General features: G+C 43.2%; 1 protein-coding gene across 2 annotated transcripts in view; it reads left to right on the forward strand.

The window, feature by feature from the left end:
- ABCA4 (ATP binding cassette subfamily A member 4) overlaps nt 1-16,671 on the forward strand; it is a 97,227-nt gene that overhangs the window by 39,835 nt on the left and 40,721 nt on the right. For both annotated transcript variants that reach the window (XM_081194921.1, XM_081194922.1), the window contains exons 13-16: nt 4,873-5,078; nt 6,081-6,257; nt 11,305-11,527; nt 16,182-16,403. In XM_081194921.1, the coding sequence (XP_081051047.1) occupies nt 4,873-5,078; nt 6,081-6,257; nt 11,305-11,527; nt 16,182-16,403 (828 nt within the window). The remainder of the gene's footprint in view (nt 1-4,872; nt 5,079-6,080; nt 6,258-11,304; nt 11,528-16,181; nt 16,404-16,671) is intronic.

Consider the following 16,671-nt stretch of genomic DNA (forward strand, 5'->3'; position numbering starts at 1 on the left):
AATTAACCGAGAAAGCCTCAAAAACAAAAACACAAAATAAATAGCAAAAACAAAAGCACCAAACGTAATCCGTTCCGGAAGTCCGTTTGACTTCCGAAATGTTCGAAGACCAAGGTGCAGCTTCTGATTGGTGCAGGTGCCCTGGGAACAATAGCTGACAGCCACATTGGACGTTTGGCTTCCGAAAAACATTCAAAAACCAGAAAACTTGCTTCCGGGTTTTCGGCATTTGAGAACCAAGGCGTTTGAGAACCAAGGTACCACTGTATATGAATACTCTGCTGATAGTGTCCTCTTATTTTGGAGTTGTGTAACTTCTCACTTCTTATGTGTAAAATTGTACTACTCTTTTTTGTGGGGGAAGGTCGGCAATTATTGGGCATTGATCTTGCTTGGGTTTGGGAGGAGGGAGGTCTTGCTAACGAAGCAAAAAGTATGCTACAAAGGTGAACTTTTGGCATGGAGCAGGATGAGAGTTGAGTAGAACAATGGCTTGATTGCTTCCCTAGGGGTTTTAAAGAGAGGTCTTGGCAGGCATTAATTATGGGCCCCATATCTTTCTGACTTACGACTTTGGGCGAGGCAGACTTCACTTGGATAATGGGGGAAAGCAGCTTGATGCAAACAATTATTTGTAAGCATTTGTTGCTAGCTCTGATAGTTCCAACACACTTACATTTAGTTTAAAAAACTGATTTTATTGGATTTCTTTGTTGCCACTCTGAATAGCTCAGGGCAGCATACAAAAAAAATGCTCCAGAGCCTTGAAGCTTATAATAGAGATTTAGAAAACACCCTGTATGTGTCTATGTTGTTGAAGAAGGTAGAACCTAAGCTGTTTAAGCAGTTTTAAATCAATCTCTGTTTGGGCATTCATTTATATGCATTTCAAAACTGAGCATGCAATGGTATCCAGCTAGGGTCCAGAGCCTGCTGGCCGTCTACCTTGATGGCTTCTCCTTACTGAATTATAAATGCTAAGCGCTATAAAAACACTAGGTATTTTTGTGGCTGTTTTAGTTAACTTCTAGTTAAAACTGAAAAATACATAGGGAAGGGTTCATCCATAAGTTTCCTTTACGTTCAGTAACGAAAAACCTGTAGTGTAGTGTTGTACAATTTTATTTGCAAAGAAGGATGCTTTTGTGAAATAATAAGTTGCCTACAGTTACTTCATATTGTTGCTGCTGTTATCCTTGAACTAAACCACCAATACTGTATGCTCAAGGGGATTTTGGGCTTCTGGTTTTTGAGGCAAGCTATTTTTTGAATCTGAGAAAACCCAGCCTGTGGCATAGTAAGGGTTTTTGTTGTTGTTGTTTAAAGTCAAAAATTTACTGGGCATGCCAGCCGTAATGGTGTGCCTATAGCAGCGAGGTCTGATCTGAAGCCTTCTGCATGTTGTTGGACTCCAAACCCCATCAGCCCCAGCCATCATGGCCCATGGTCAGGAATTATGGAGGGCCACAGGTTCCCCAACTCTGGCCTAAAGCAGCCTTCCCCTCCATCACCCCTGACCATGGGACATGTTGACTGGGGCTGATGTGAGTTGGAGTCTAAAATATTTGGAAGCACCAGGATGGGGAAGGCTGGCTTTAAGTAACTCTTTGGATCCTGGTTGTTGCTACTATTACACCCCATATCCAAGTTTGACTGGACTTAACCATCTAGGGGTCCTTTATCTTTACCTTTTTACTACTGTTATGCATGGGGTCTTATGTTCAGGACAGTGTTGTTTCCTTCTGGGCCAGAAAGCTGGTTTTTCCCCCCTCAGGGGAAAAGATAAGCAACCTTTCCCCTCAAAGTTGCAGCCTAGGTTGCCATTTTGGATTTTAATAAAGGCTTTAGCAAAACATAGTTGCATCCAGTAAGACTGCATAGAAGTCCGTCCTTTATTTGAAAGGCTGCGTCCTGCCCAAGTCTAGTGTAATTTGCTCATCAACAGTTAGCAGCCGGATAGTATACTGAGCAGGACCAGAGGTGTCTATGACCAGTACCTACTGATGCAGCTGGAGCAAGAACTGCAGGGTGGGCTGGACCCTAAGAAGCTCAACAGGGAGCTATTAACCCATCAAACATCCAGAGGAGAATATATAAGGCATATATCTTCACTGCCAGCTATTCCGCTTCTTGGTGATGTTCTGCATTATTGTTTACAGCGAAGTCTTCTCCATCCTTCTTAGTAGAAGCCTCCACTTGAAGAGACCTCTGGTGGCATAACTTTCTGGAGGCTCTGGGCTCCCATTGAATCTGCTGCCTTTCCTCTTGAAGTGCAGGTGACAAAGGTTGAGCATTTAGGGTCAGGCCAGCACTTGGCCTGTGCTCAGATGGGTTAACAGTGGGGCTCAGGTGAGACATCCGTGAGCCAAAGCACTTTGGTCAGCCTTAGGACTTTTAATGGGTCCTTCCGTGTCCTCATGAGGTCCTGTGCCTCTTCCTCAAAGGAGGCCTTCTGATTGTGCAGGATCCTGACAACAGTCACTTGGTCAGTCTTCCACACTATGGTGAGACATATTTCTGTTTATATTATAGTTATTACTTTCCTGATTTGCATCAATACAGATGGATTTTGGGCAATTTTTTGTCATCCTTTTTGTTATCAGTGTCCACTTTTCAGTGATAGAACTGTACAATGTTCCTTTTTACATACAAGCATAATTATAATACAGGTGGTTTAAATACATCACTTTTTGTTGATCATCCACTAAAAAGCAATATAGCCTTGACATATCCTTTAAGTAAGGCGTATTTTGGAACATCATCAGTTTAGTTAAAACAGGATCCTTTCTATTCAGAGGTGCTTCCCCCACCCTCCCCCACCATTTAAAACAACATAAGAAAAGTTTCTTTAGATGACAAGGCCAAACAAAGGAGACTTTACATTTCAGAGAAGTCTGCCTGTCAAATCACAAGTTGTCTGCAAGCACTTTGATGTACAGTAATTGTTGGTTGTTGGCTTGCCGAAAAGACCATCTAGATAGAAGATAAGATCAAACAAGTTGGCTTTGTGTGGCATTCTATGAGGTGAGGTAATTAAACACATTTCTTCCTAGTCCGTTTAGGAACTGAATGCTGCCTATTTACTTGCCAAGATGAGACAATGATAATAACTTGCTGGTTTCGGAGTTAGGAAGCTCAATAAAAATACAAATATATGGTTATGTGTTTTTTTTTAATTACTTGCCATGCCACGTTTGCTCTTCCCAATTGCTTTTTCTGCAACAATGCACAGGAGTGTGGTCAAATGTCAATATATCAGCAGATATAAATATACATTTAAAGCACACACACCCCAAAGGAATCCTGGGAACTGTACAGGCAATGACCAATTAACGTGTCTCTGAATGATGTGTGCTTGTGCATGCGCGCATGGCGCTGAACCTGGAAGTGACAGAAAGTATCACTAAACACGTCCCTTAAAAGGTGGTACAGGGCACTTATGTGTGCTCTGCCAACATGTGTTGCATCTAGGAATGGAACCTCCGGGCGAAATGGTTGTTGACTGTAGTTGAAGGGTGTTTGGAATTATATCTCTGTTGGGGTGGTGGACTACAGTTCCCAGAATTCTTTTAGCAGGGGAAATGTGTTTTATGTATATCCCATGTACACATAGTGTCTTCTGCAGGGATGGATTATATAGGAAGTGTGGCATGGGACCCCTTCATCACCCCTAACACTTCTAAATAGACTCTGCTGGTCGTTACATAATAATAAAAGTTTGTGACAATTTTCCAGTCCAATAACTGTGTCTACCTCTGGATTGCTGCCATGGTTCCATTCAGATTCCATCATTTCTATGTATTCATTGTGAAAGACACATTTTCAGATGCCTCCTCAGCCCTCCTGCTCATTCCTCCTGGGCGTATATGCTAAGAATGCCTCCTGTTTTCACCCACAGCCGGCATGATTTCAACCCCTACACTTTTCCAAGCATACAGAGTAAAGTGGAGACTGAGTGAAGTGCTTACCCATAGAGAATTGTGTCTTGGTGCCTCCTCACTGCAGTGTGTTCTTTCTGCTGGATGTGCTGATGAGACACTTTCCTCTTGTCTTTACCTGGTGATTTTGTTTGCTCTCCCAGTCTTATTTTCCAGGTGGTGGGCTCACATTATCTTTTCCCTCTGTTTGTTTGCTGAGATGAAGGTTTCACTTTGGTGTTCTTCCTGGCTAGACATTTCTTTAATGACCAGGCTCCCAACTCTCACCCTACAATTACTCCATTCAGGCTGCAATCCTACACCCATTGTAATCCACATTGAACTTGCGGGGGGGGGGGACCTCTCTTTTGAATAAACGTATGTAGGATTGCATTGTCAGTCTCCACACGTTACAGGACGGTAGGACAAATGTTAGATGTGGAATATTCTTAAGTTGGCCTTTTCGGTCTTTCCTTTTATCTTTTAATCACCAGTTTTTACATATCACTTTAGCATGAGAATAGGCATAGAAGTCTTAAGGCGTGTCTACATTAAAATTTTAAAATGGTTTCAAGTCTGATGCATTTCCCAACCAAGAAACTACCAGCAATCCAATTTCAAACTGGCTTCAATGTGTTGTGTTGATGTTGTTTTAGAGCAGAGATAACCAATATGGTGACTTCGAGATACTGGTTTTATTCAATTATTTCAGTTATTAGTCACTTTTCAGGACCCAAACCCACAGAAAAATAAAAACAATAAACCATCAGGCAGAATACAAATCCCATGGTCAGGGGTGATGGGGAGTCCAGTAACATCTAGAGGGTGCCATGTTGGCTGTCATTATCTTGGAGTAAGGAGCAAAAAGGTTATAGTGAACCCATTTGTGCTCATGTAATGCGTATGTCCTTCTGTCCTACTTCAATGTGTCTTCTGCTTTTTGTACTCTCACCAGTGCTTGGCTCTTGATAAATTTGAAGGCCACGCAGATGAAACCCACGTGACTCACCGTGCTCTTTCTCTTCTGGAGGAGAATAAATTCTGGGCTGCTCTCATCTTTCCTGATCTGGACCCAAAAACCAGACTGCTGCCGCCTCATGTCAAATTCAAGATTCGCATGGATATAGATTCAGTGGAGAAAACGAACAAAATCAAAGACAGGTGATGGCAGTCTCGCATCTCGCAATGAGTTGAAGGCCTGGCCCAAGCTTGCCTTGCCTAGGCTATGGCTCTAGGCCCAGGTTGGCTGGAGTCAGAATATAAATCACAGCAGCCAAGACATTTCAGTGACTAAGACGGAATATCCTGGTGGTGAAAATATTATAATAAAAAGCTAGATAAATGATATTTTGCTACTCTTTGGGGGTTTGCCACCCCAAATTCTGCCTAATGGTAATCCCTAAATCAGAGGGTGTTATGAAGCAGATGAGCAGATGCTTGATAATATACAGCCATCCTTTATATGATGGTACAGTGTGGAATGCACATCTAGAATTGGACCCCACATTGTGTAGGCTGGTAACAGAAGAGAAGCCTTGGAAGCCTGATTTACTCGGTGTAACATAATTTATGGTAACATAAAAAGCAAAGTTAGCTGTGTTAGTTCATAGGAAGAGCTGGAAAAAACCAAGATATTGGGAAATAACTTGAATAGGACCAACTTAAAAAGTTACAAAATAGTGAGCAAGCTTTCTCCAGAATTCTTCGTCAGGTTGGATGCTGTACAAAGCTGAGGGGAGGAGATAGGAGACAGGAGAAGAAAACACAAAGAGTACATTAAAAATTGACTGGGTATTGTAGCCATACGGTTTGCATTTAGGCTCAGTCTCAAAATGGAGGCCGCAGACTGGCTGAATTAATCTCTGCTAGGTGTTGCGGGTTTCAGGTTACACTTAGGATTCTGAGACAAAGAAGCAATGGCTGAAAAGCCAATTTGGAAAGTATAAAGCACCAACAGTGACCTAGATCTATCTCCAGCCTTAAGCTAAACACACAAGTTCCTAGCTGGGTGGGGATCTGTAGTTCTCATCAAGGTAGAGCTGCCACTTTTTCAACCTTGAATAGTGTAAGTCCGAGGCTCTGGCAATTGTAACGTCAACCCTAGTCAGCTTTCCACCACCCTCAGCTTTCTAGGTTGAGTATAATGTTTTTATGTCTTCACAGGTACTGGGATCCTGGCCCAAGAGCTGACCCAGTGGATGATCTGCGTTACATCTGGGGAGGGTTTGCATATCTGCAAGACATGGTTGAGCATGGAATCATCAAGACGCAGACTGGAGTTGAAGTGCCTTCGGGGATCTATCTGCAACAAATGCCCTATCCATGCTTTGTAGATGATGTGTGAGTAAGAGCAGCCACAGTGATCTATTTCTGATAACTAATTGGGTGGCTGGGTGGGTGGCAGATTGGATTTTACAGGGGGATTGGCTGCTTTTTGCCTTTGATCTTGCTGAAAAGCTGGAGAAATCCAGGATGAAGGTATTAGGCAAATCTCCTCCCCACCCCCAAGGAGTCTGGGATGGGCTTCTGCCCTGGCTAAGTCTGAGATAAGGAGGCTGAAACAAAAAAACAACAACACCAAAGCACTGGAGCATTTTAAAACTTTAAAATAGAGAACAGCAAGGAGACCTTAGGTCTGGGATAACTTCCACTGGGAAAACAACAATCCATGGATTCATTAGCAGGAATGTACAGGAGAAGTTAGAGTTTATAGCTGTCTGAATCTTCCCATCAAACAAAAGGAGAGGGGAAAGAGCTTTTGTTTTTTTAAAAACTCCTCTGGTTTTTAACAAGAACTTGAAGGAAGGTTTGGTGAAACGGTACAGTGTTCCAAAACAATCAGTGGCTTTCCCTGTCTCTGGAAAACATTTTACACTGACCGACCTAGCAGGATTTTGTTCTCTTTTTCTCTCATGCAGCCACATATATTGTGTGGGCAGTTGTGCCCCAGAAATGCCCTTGCAAATCAGGGAGCCAGAGACTCTCCTAGCTGTGGAGCTGCCACTGGGGATTCCAGTGCGGTGAAATCGACAGTGTGTCTGACTAGAATCAGGGAGACCCATGTTAGGAACACAAGACGAGCCCGCTAGATCAGGTCAAAGGCCCATCTGGTCTGTCGTCCTGCTCCCACGGTGGCCAACCAGATGCCTGCGGGAAGCCCAAAAACAGGGCCTGAGTGTACTCTCCTCACTTGTGATTCCCAGCAACTGGCACTCAGAGCCACACTATCAGAAGCATAACCATTGTGGTTGATAGCCTCGCCTTCCATGCGTTTGTCTAATCCTCTTTTAAGACCTCCCAAGTTGGATGCTATAACTGTTCCTTATGGGACCGAACTGCAGCATTTATCTGGGCTGCGTGAAGAAGTACAGTCATACCTCAGGTTACAGCCGCTTCAGGTTGCATTTTTTCGGGTTGCAGACCACCGAAACCCAAAAGTACCGGAACAGGTTACTTCTGGGTTTCGGCGGTCGTGCTTTCTGCATGCGCAGAAGAGCCAAATCGCAACTCGTGCGTGCGCAGACGCAGGTTGCGAACGCTGCGGGTTGCGAACGTGCATCCCGTATGGATCACATTCGCAACCCGAGCATCCACTGTACTTTCTTTTGTCTGTCCCAAATATCCCAACATTCAGCTTCACAGGATCTGCCCGAGATCTAGTGGTATGAGAGAGAGAAGGTCAAAAACTTCCTTGTCCATATCACGTTCAAACACCTGATCAGCTATTAAGCTCGCAGTCTTTTCCTTTCAGACTTACATACCCCACAGGCCTGTTTTGAAGTTTTGTATGTGAGTGGGGAGTGATAATATGCCATCCTGAGCTCCTTTGTGAAAGTGAAAAAACGTAATAAATGATAAACGAAATTTGAATAACTTATCAGCACCCTGCCCCTGTAACAAACAGTCTATGAGCAGATAAACCTGAAGATAATGTTGCAGTAAAAATACAATACAAGCAACAAATCAAGCACAAGAATAAAACCAAAACAGGCAATTCAAAATAGGAAGCAAAGAAATAAAACCCCATACCAGAAAGATATAAGAGTAGGCACCATGCCAGGCTTCTTTAGGCAGGGCATTCCACAATGGGTGGGTCTGCAGTTGGGGCTTGTCAGCCTGGGAAGGTAGCCCATTGAGGAGAAGGAAAACTGATCCTAAATCTCTGCTGCCTTGCAGCATATCTTTGGGAGAAGAAAAGGCTAGGGAGTAAACCCTACACAAATTTGGAATGGAGTCCCTAAGATGGTTGGATGGTGCCTTGCATGCCTCCTTCTGGCAACTCCTGCAGCCAAGCTGGTACCTAACGTATTGCTCTGCTTCCTTTTGGATCGCATCAGTGAGGCCAAGAGGGGGGTCTTGTTGTCTGACCCTCCATGCACACTGTCCAGGCTTGTGCCCTGGGGTGGTCACTTAGGTGCAGTTAACGCAGTGGTTTGACTTCACCCTTGGAGGCACACTCCATTGGCAGACAGATGCCAACAAAAAACAAAGGGGTCTGCCACTAAAAAGGCCTTTTCTCTCATAGCCACCCACAGCCTTCGCTAGGTGGGGACACTCGGAGAAGGGCCTCAGATGATGGCTTGGGTAGGGACATGTGGGAAGAGGTCATTCCTCAGATACCAAACCCTCCAAACAATGAAGAGCTTTAAATGTCACACCTCTGAAAGCTCAGCATTGTTGAATAGTTCTGCAGCTACAGTATCTGAGCATCTTCATTTGCAGGGTTTTGTGGAGGCTCAGCTGTCTGTGCTGCTATGCGCAGGAATGGGGTAGGGGGTGGTAGGGTCATAGTCATGCATACAGCATTTGGGTTTTGTGTATCACCCCCTAACAAAAACCTAACAATATCAAATTCTTCAGCCTCTTACTTCAACTTCAGCTATCCATTAAGTTCAGCAATCCTGAGGTTAGAAGCTGAATGAACTTTCTTTTTCAGATTACAGAGGGTAAGAGACCAGGCCCAGGGTCTAGCTTTTTCTAAAGGTTTCGCATTCCTTTGATTTATCATCAATCATCATTAACCCCCAGGTCTCTTCTTTACATACAGGGAAGGGCTCTTAATGCCATTTTAAAACTGGTTTCACAATGGGGAAATGCTCGTGTAAAACGAGAGCTAGATTAATAGCGTAGGCCTAACACATAATGAGATGAGATCCCACTTACGTCGTCTTTTATAATTCCGCTTTCAAAGTTGCTTCAAGGCTGTCTCTTCTTCTAAATCATACTATGCTGGGTATGTGCTGCCATAGCTGCTTGTCTGTGAATGACGTGCCTGCTTCTGATGAAAGACAGCCCTCTGGTGGTTAGACCCAATAGCATAATTCTTGAATGTAAACGCTATTCTTTTAGAGTCATGCATTTTTAAAAAATTAAATTAATTAATTAAATTAAATTAAGCATTGATAATACTGCACTGAACATACAACCTTCCATCAGGTAAGATATATATTTAATATGTGGCATTTTTCCTACCTAGAAGGCACCTCAGTTTGGGGGAAATACCGCATACAGCATCACGTGTAAAAAATCACTCTTGTGTATCTGTTGTCTCCCCAGTGAATATACTGGCTCTATGCAGGAAAAAAGTGGCACGAATCAGGTTGCGGTCCTAACTTGGGAGTTGAACTCAGTGGGAGTTACTTATGAGTAGACATGTGTAGGATTGCATTGTCAGGATAGCAATGAGTTGACACTAACTAAATTCTACTCAGAGTAGACCCATTGACATTAATGGACCTAAGTTAGTCATATTTATTGATTTCAATGGGTTTACTCAGAGTATACTTATGCTGAGTACAACTCAGTGTGTGCACTGTATAGCAGCATCTCCCTGCAAATATAACAATATTTCTTACTCTCCTTGTAAGGTTGAAGTATGTGAAAGTAAAGTCACAAGTATTGTTCTACTTGGGTGTCATTTGTACGTTGTTTATATACTTATCATATTGATATCTCATCTTTTATCCTAGGAACTCATGATCCACCCTCATTTTCTCTCTCTCTAGACAACATAGGCTGAAAGTCAGTGAGCGGGCTTCATGGCTAAATGAGAATTTAAACCCAGCTCTTCCCATTCTTTGCCCAACACACAAGCTGCAACATGCTGGCTCTTGACAAGATATTGGTAGGGGGACAGGGGAAATACACAGTGGCTTGGCACTCTGAAAGTGAAGTTTGGCAGGGAAGCCTTATCATGAAGCAATAACAGCAGAATCCTTGAGGGCATCATTTTGTGGTCTCTAGTTTCTATTTCTGTTTCCTTTTTAAACACAAGGGTCTGTCTGGGAGGCACCAGCTTGCAAAATATATCCCTTCTCTGCCACAAATACCATGGCCTAGATTAATTCTCAAAAATACTCTTTTTCTCCATTTGTCCAGTAGCGACCTCACTTAGCAGCCAAGGTGAGAAATAGTCTGCCTCTGCATTCCTTTTGTTTTTGACTTGATCTGTCTTGCCATGATCTTATCTTTGGCTCCAGATGCCACCCCCTCTCCTAGCAGCACAGACAAAACAGACGCAGATAATCCCATAAACATATGATACAGGTTTATTTCCCCCCCCCCTTTAATTGCTACATCTCCATGTGCTGACTTGATCATATCCTCAAGGAGGAGGCATGGCTGGGCAAAAGGGCAGGATCTACCTCTAGATCAGGTATTTGAGAAGGATAATTGATTGCAGGGCTTTGGCGCAGTCAGTGTGGGTTCAGCCACAGCACAAGATTGCTGCTTATGCATGGCAGGGAAAGAATATTCCAGCAGAAGTTGATACACCTGTGAACAATTTAAACCTGCTCCCCCTCCTATTTTTAATTTGATTTCTTCCATTGAATTGAGATTGCCATTAACACAGAGCTCACACAATCAGAAGGTGTTTTCTGTTGTCCCCATAATGAAAAACCTTAGACAAAGATAAATCAACCACCAAGTGGAAATAGCAGCGAGCAGACTGGGGATAGGGGCTGTAGCCAGCTCTACCGAATCTTAAATATATTGGGGGTTTATATGGGTTATGAATTGTCTGCAATAACAGAGGAAGGCAATTTTCAAAAAGGCAGAACCCATAAATCCTTATGGGGCAACATTTCCTGTTCAAGCGAAATCCATTTTTTTAATCCACTTTCCTAATAATGAAGCTGCGCTGTCTTAGGGATGCCATGATGCTGTGCACTCCCACCAGTTTTATGCCAACTTAACTTTCATGACTTCCCCTGAAGAAAACTGGGAAGCATAGTTTGAGGATGTTCTGAATTCTCATGGAAAACATCAGGAGTTTCCCTAGAGAGAAGGAACGGCTGTTAGACCAGTTTCAGTCCGTGCGTCCCTTTCGCACTGCCTCTTGGAGACTGTATGATTTTAACCTTTGTTTTATTTCTTTCCTGGGCAGCTTCATGGTTACTCTGAACCGTGCCTTCCCCATCTTCATGGTGCTTGCTTGGATCTACTCTGTCTCCATGATGGTAAAGAGTATTGTGCTGGAAAAAGAAATGAGGCTGAAAGAGGCCATGAAGAACAGGGGGGTCACTAACGGGGCTGTCTGGTTCACCTGGTTCCTAGACAGCTTCATCATGATGGGTGTGAGCACGTTTCTCCTGACGACTCTCATTACGGTAAGAGCATCACCCCAGGCGAGGAGCGTTTTTCTTTTTCAAGGCCCAGACGTGCCATTTTGCACTCACGCTGCCGGTACTACCAAGGAATAATGGGAGCTATACGAAAAAGAGACAGACAGACAGACTTATGCTGGAAGGATCAGCCTCCTGAGCACGTAGCAGCAGGCGCATTCCTTTAGGTAGCCCCCAAAGGCAGCATCAGCACTTGACAGAGATAGATATGTTTACTCCTGAGAGACTCGCAAGATTGCCTTCATGACAGTGCCTCAGGTTGGATTAGGTTTGACAGGTCACGTTCTAAACATTGCTGCTCACTTCAAGGAGGCCTCAGAAAACAGGAATTTCTCTCTCTCTCTTTTTCTCACTAAGTCTCTCTCTCACTTCTTTTTAAACCTTACGGTGAGGCATCTACGCTCTAACTCATTTGTCACAACCACCAGCTGTTTGCTTGGTTCGAAAAAATACGTTGCTTCTGGGAGGGGGCACACAGAGTCATACCACTCAAGTGTGTCCCTCGGCGTTTGCTTTGATCTTTTCAATAAGCTCCACATTCCTCTATTTGGTCTGCAAAGTCTTACATAGGAAGCTGCCAGGTCAGACCACTGGTGCATTTCACTCAGTGTTGTCTACAGTGACCGGTGGTGGTTTCAGACAGGGGTTTTGCTCAGGAAAATTAACCACAAACCCCCCACATTTTCGATAACCTCCAAAGCTGTGTCAAACTTTTGCAGTTATCTTGCCAGACCTATTTAGAGGTGCTGTGGATTTAACCTGGGGGACCTGTTGCATGCTCCATCACTGATCTGCAGCCCATCCCTTTAACCTCTTTGTTTCCTTCTCTCTGACTTACTCGACCTTCTAACGTCCGCCAGACATAATAACTGGGCATTGCTTTGCAAAATGTAGAATGGCCCTCTTAGCGACTGCAAATATGCGCAACGCAGAGGGTGCCATAAAAGGCCAGAATCCACCTTTCAGCTTAATTGCTCACACAAAATTCTCTCAGGAAATAGCAATATTGATCTGCCTTGTCGAGTTGCACAACAAGGAAATTTTTGAATTCTCCAAAAGCTTTATATAAATGCTGAATGTTATCCAATGAGCATTCTAGGATAGTTCTGAATGGATTCTCCCTTGCTCAAAACACTCATGGACATCCGGTGAAGTGGAATGTTGGAAGATTCCGGACAGAAAAAAGGACAGGCTATAATTAAACAATGGAACTCACTCCTGCAGGCCACCAACTTGAGTGGCTTTAAAAGAGGATTAGACAAATTCATGGAGGATAAAGTTATCAGTGGTTACAAGCCATGATGGCTACATTCCGCCTTCATGCTTGGAGGCAGTACACAAGAAGGGCGAGTGCTGTTGTGCTCAGCTTCTGTTTGTGGGTTTCCCATAGGCATCAGGTTGGCCACTGTGAGAACAGGATCCTGGACTAGATGGGCCAATGCCTGATCCAACAGAGCCATTCTTAAGTTCATTAGAAGATGGAACTCTTGCTTTTAAGCCACGGGTCATCTTGGCAGCTGGTGGGTGGAGTGCACCTTTCATGCCTCTGAGTAAATAGTGCCTGGGAAATTTCTCCTGACAAAGGCGAAGCCGAAAATGCAGTGGGAACTATTCTGTCATATTGGGAACTACTTAACAGCATGAAAACATACCTCTGTATACCCATTGGCTTGGCATTTTTTGTTCTGCTTCTTCTTGTTGGGTGTGGCACTCTTGTTTTTTCCTGGTGACCCTAAGGATTTCTTTCTTTATTTAATGTTCTGCTTCCTCTTGCTGTTTGTTTATTATAAGGGTTCTATGTTATTTTGATTGCTTTGTGATTTGCTGCATTCTAAAACAAAAGAAAAAGCCTTCCTGATAAAGATGACTCTGGATGCCAGAATCTTAGCGCTTACTAAAGAACAAATATTTGTAAACAACTACTGCTAAAGCACAGTTTACTTTTATGAGAAAAGCCTGCTCCTGTTCAATTATTTCTCTGCTAGGCCTACCTGAACTGATATGGTGTGTCAGCTTTGACATTGTAGCTTGGCTTAGGTATGCAGTCCTATAGTTAGCACTTAACTTTGACACCACATTAATTTGGTGCTTATTGTTTGTTTGAGTTCACCAGCAGGGCCGATGTTATTTATATCTGGTGTTTCCCCCCTGGACTGAGGTTGTTTCCCACTTCAAGTCCAGATCAGTGTATCCAATATATATTTTTCTTCTTCTCTATAATAGTTAATGCCTTACGTGCCACATGTACGTTGCCAAATACTGCTGTTAAGAGAATGGCTTTGGCAGTATCTTTTGAAGAGTACATTAGGGGATCTGACATCTGACATATTGGCAAACTATGAGCTGGTTGTTGGCAATAGACCCCTGGTGATATAATCAGATACGCTAAAGGCCGACACATTCCTCTATAGGAGTTTATGCCAGCAGTGATATCATACCAGTAGTAATTCATACTGTATATTGTGCTATTCCATTACTGCCACTTTTCGTGTGTCATTCTTCCTTGCACAAGCATAATTATACTTAATGCTAATAATTACTGCTGCACATGAACAAGCACACTTCCTGTGTGGGATAAAACAACAATGATGGTCAATTGCCATTTGTAACTTTTGTCAAAAAATAGCTGTAGATATGTAAGGCCTAAAAGTACAGAACAATTGTCTGTCCCACTTGATTAGATAAGGTTAACTTCCAGTTGAGGTCCAACTGTTCACTGTAATGGGGTCCTTAAAGATTCATAAAGATCATCCTTGGTTTACTTAGCAGTGCAAAGGATCCTGGTGGATCTTAGCCACCCTCATGAGATCTCCCTGGTTCTGGGTATTTGAATGTCATTTAGCAGCAAAATACTATTTCAGCTTTTTAAAAGACAGCAACTTTTAAAAAGACAGTTGATTCCCCTCTTCATGGACCCTATTTTTCAGAGGACTGTAATCTGGGGAGAAGAGATGACATGCATAATCAGAATATGCTCTGAAAATTCAGTATTTTGGCTTTTTGGTTTAATTATTTTTAAGCATCTGCTTTCAGGCAAAGGTGCAGTGTGTGAATTTGTATAAAAACACTTCAAGCAAACTAGGGAGGTGGAGGAACATGTTTTTAGCCCCATTCCAAATCTCTTACTTTTCACATTTTGTAAAATTTTAGTCTGGTTGAACTATCTGTTTGACTGCTATAGGATGCAATGCTGTACATGCTTATCTGAGAAACAGTCGCATTGAACTCAATAGGATGTCTGAGTAGACATGCATAGAGTTGCAGTCATAGCAAAGTGATTGTCCCTTGACCAACAGAGGGCAGCTGCACAATTTATGCTGGGAGGAGCAATGATAACCTGATATTTTTTCAATAGCAACAATCCATGCAATGGCCTAATGATTACTGAAAGGCAGCTGCTTTTGTAATTCATGATTCAGTCCATGAGACACCCACATGCTAGACTAGACCTGTTATGTATTGAAGTTCTCACCCTGGGCCAGCAGGGGGATACTGTAGATAGTTAGGCAAATGAAGGATCGAAAGTGACGTTCAGTGATTGGATAGTTTTAGAAAGTTGCAACACTTACATTGTTCAGGAGCTCTATATAAGCAGGCTGACTGAGCTCTTCAGCTCAGTTCTGTTCCAGCTTACAAATAAAGAGCTGCTTGGAAGAATCGCTGTGTCGTCTGATATGTTCACCCACAACTTAACAAGACCTGTGCCTTTGAACTGCACTTAAAGCAAGTGAGCGTGCTGCCTTAATGATGAGCCAGAAATCTGGAGAACAAGTCTTCTGAACTTCTGTGTTTGAACTCTACCCTGTGATGGTGGTCCTCCTGCCTTGTTATCACCCAGTGCTCGGTACAGGGATGAGGAACCTGTGGCCCTTCTGATGATGTTGAACTACAACTCCCACCATTGGTCCTGCTGGCTGGGGCTGATGGAAGTTGGAATCCAACAACATCTGGAGAGAAATTCACCCAGTGCCTATCTAGGAGTGTGCAGGGTCATCCTGTCACCTTTTAATCCATGGCAGGCTACCTTCCCTACAAGATAGCTACTGGTAACCATGCCCTGATCTTAAAGGAGGCTGCATTACCCAAAATGCCTGATCTTGAAGCTACGGTTTTACTAGCAACTCTATGACATTGAGCAACCTGCTGCAGCAATATTGCAACATCTTGCGTGAAAGGAGAAGTATGATGAAGCCACACTGATGACATGCACAGCACAGAAGAAACAGCACAGCTTAAGCTGCCTGTTGCTATGATGTGGCATTTTACAAGGATTGGATATGTTGCATGACCGCATAGGATACTTAAAGAAATTCTCATACAGGTGCATCCTTCCACACAACACACACACAGTTGTTTAACAGAGATATGAATACCCTTCATGTATCTTACTGTCCGGCAGAAGGTAGAATATCAGACCTACTGATGAGTTTCACCCCAGCCCTTCTTTTTTCAATAGACTCTGACATAAATGCCTAGGCAGAGAGGATGGACAGCAATGAATGAGCAGAGATGAGTTATGGTCTCCGCCATGCTGTCAATGGAGACTGTGATTAACTGGATCTCTCTCTCTCTCTCTCTCTCTCTCTCTCTCTCTCTCTCTCTTTCTTTTTTCTTTCTTTCTTTCTTTCTTTCAATGCAGTATGGCAGAGTGCTTCATTACAGCAACCCCCACCTCCTGTTCCTGTTCCTGTTGACCTTCACCACGGCCAGCATCATGCAGTGCTTCTTGCTCAGCACCTTCTTTTCCAAGGCTAATCTGGCAGCTGCCTGCAGTGGCGTCATCTACTTTACCCTATACTTGCCTCACATTGTTTGCTTTGCCTGGCAGGACCGGCTGACTTTTAAGCTAAAGATTATGGCGGTAAGAAATCCTCTTCACCCACTACCTCCACCCAGCTCAATAGAAACCACAGTGCCCTCTAAACTGTGTCATTTATAACTTTTATAATTTCATCTTGTTTTCTCAACATCTTGGAAGCCTCATAGGTGGGAGATCAGTGGAAACCCATTGGAAAAGGTTTAAAACTTTAAATACTTAGGCATCCACTTCCAATATAATGCTTCCTGTAAATACCATTGTAAGCTTGCACTTACTGGAGTGGATAGTCTAACACAAGCTCTGGCTATCA

This window comes from Podarcis bocagei (assembly GCF_964188305.1).
Source record: "Podarcis bocagei genome assembly, chromosome: 5".
Classification (NCBI taxonomy): domain Eukaryota; kingdom Metazoa; phylum Chordata; class Lepidosauria; order Squamata; family Lacertidae; genus Podarcis; species Podarcis bocagei.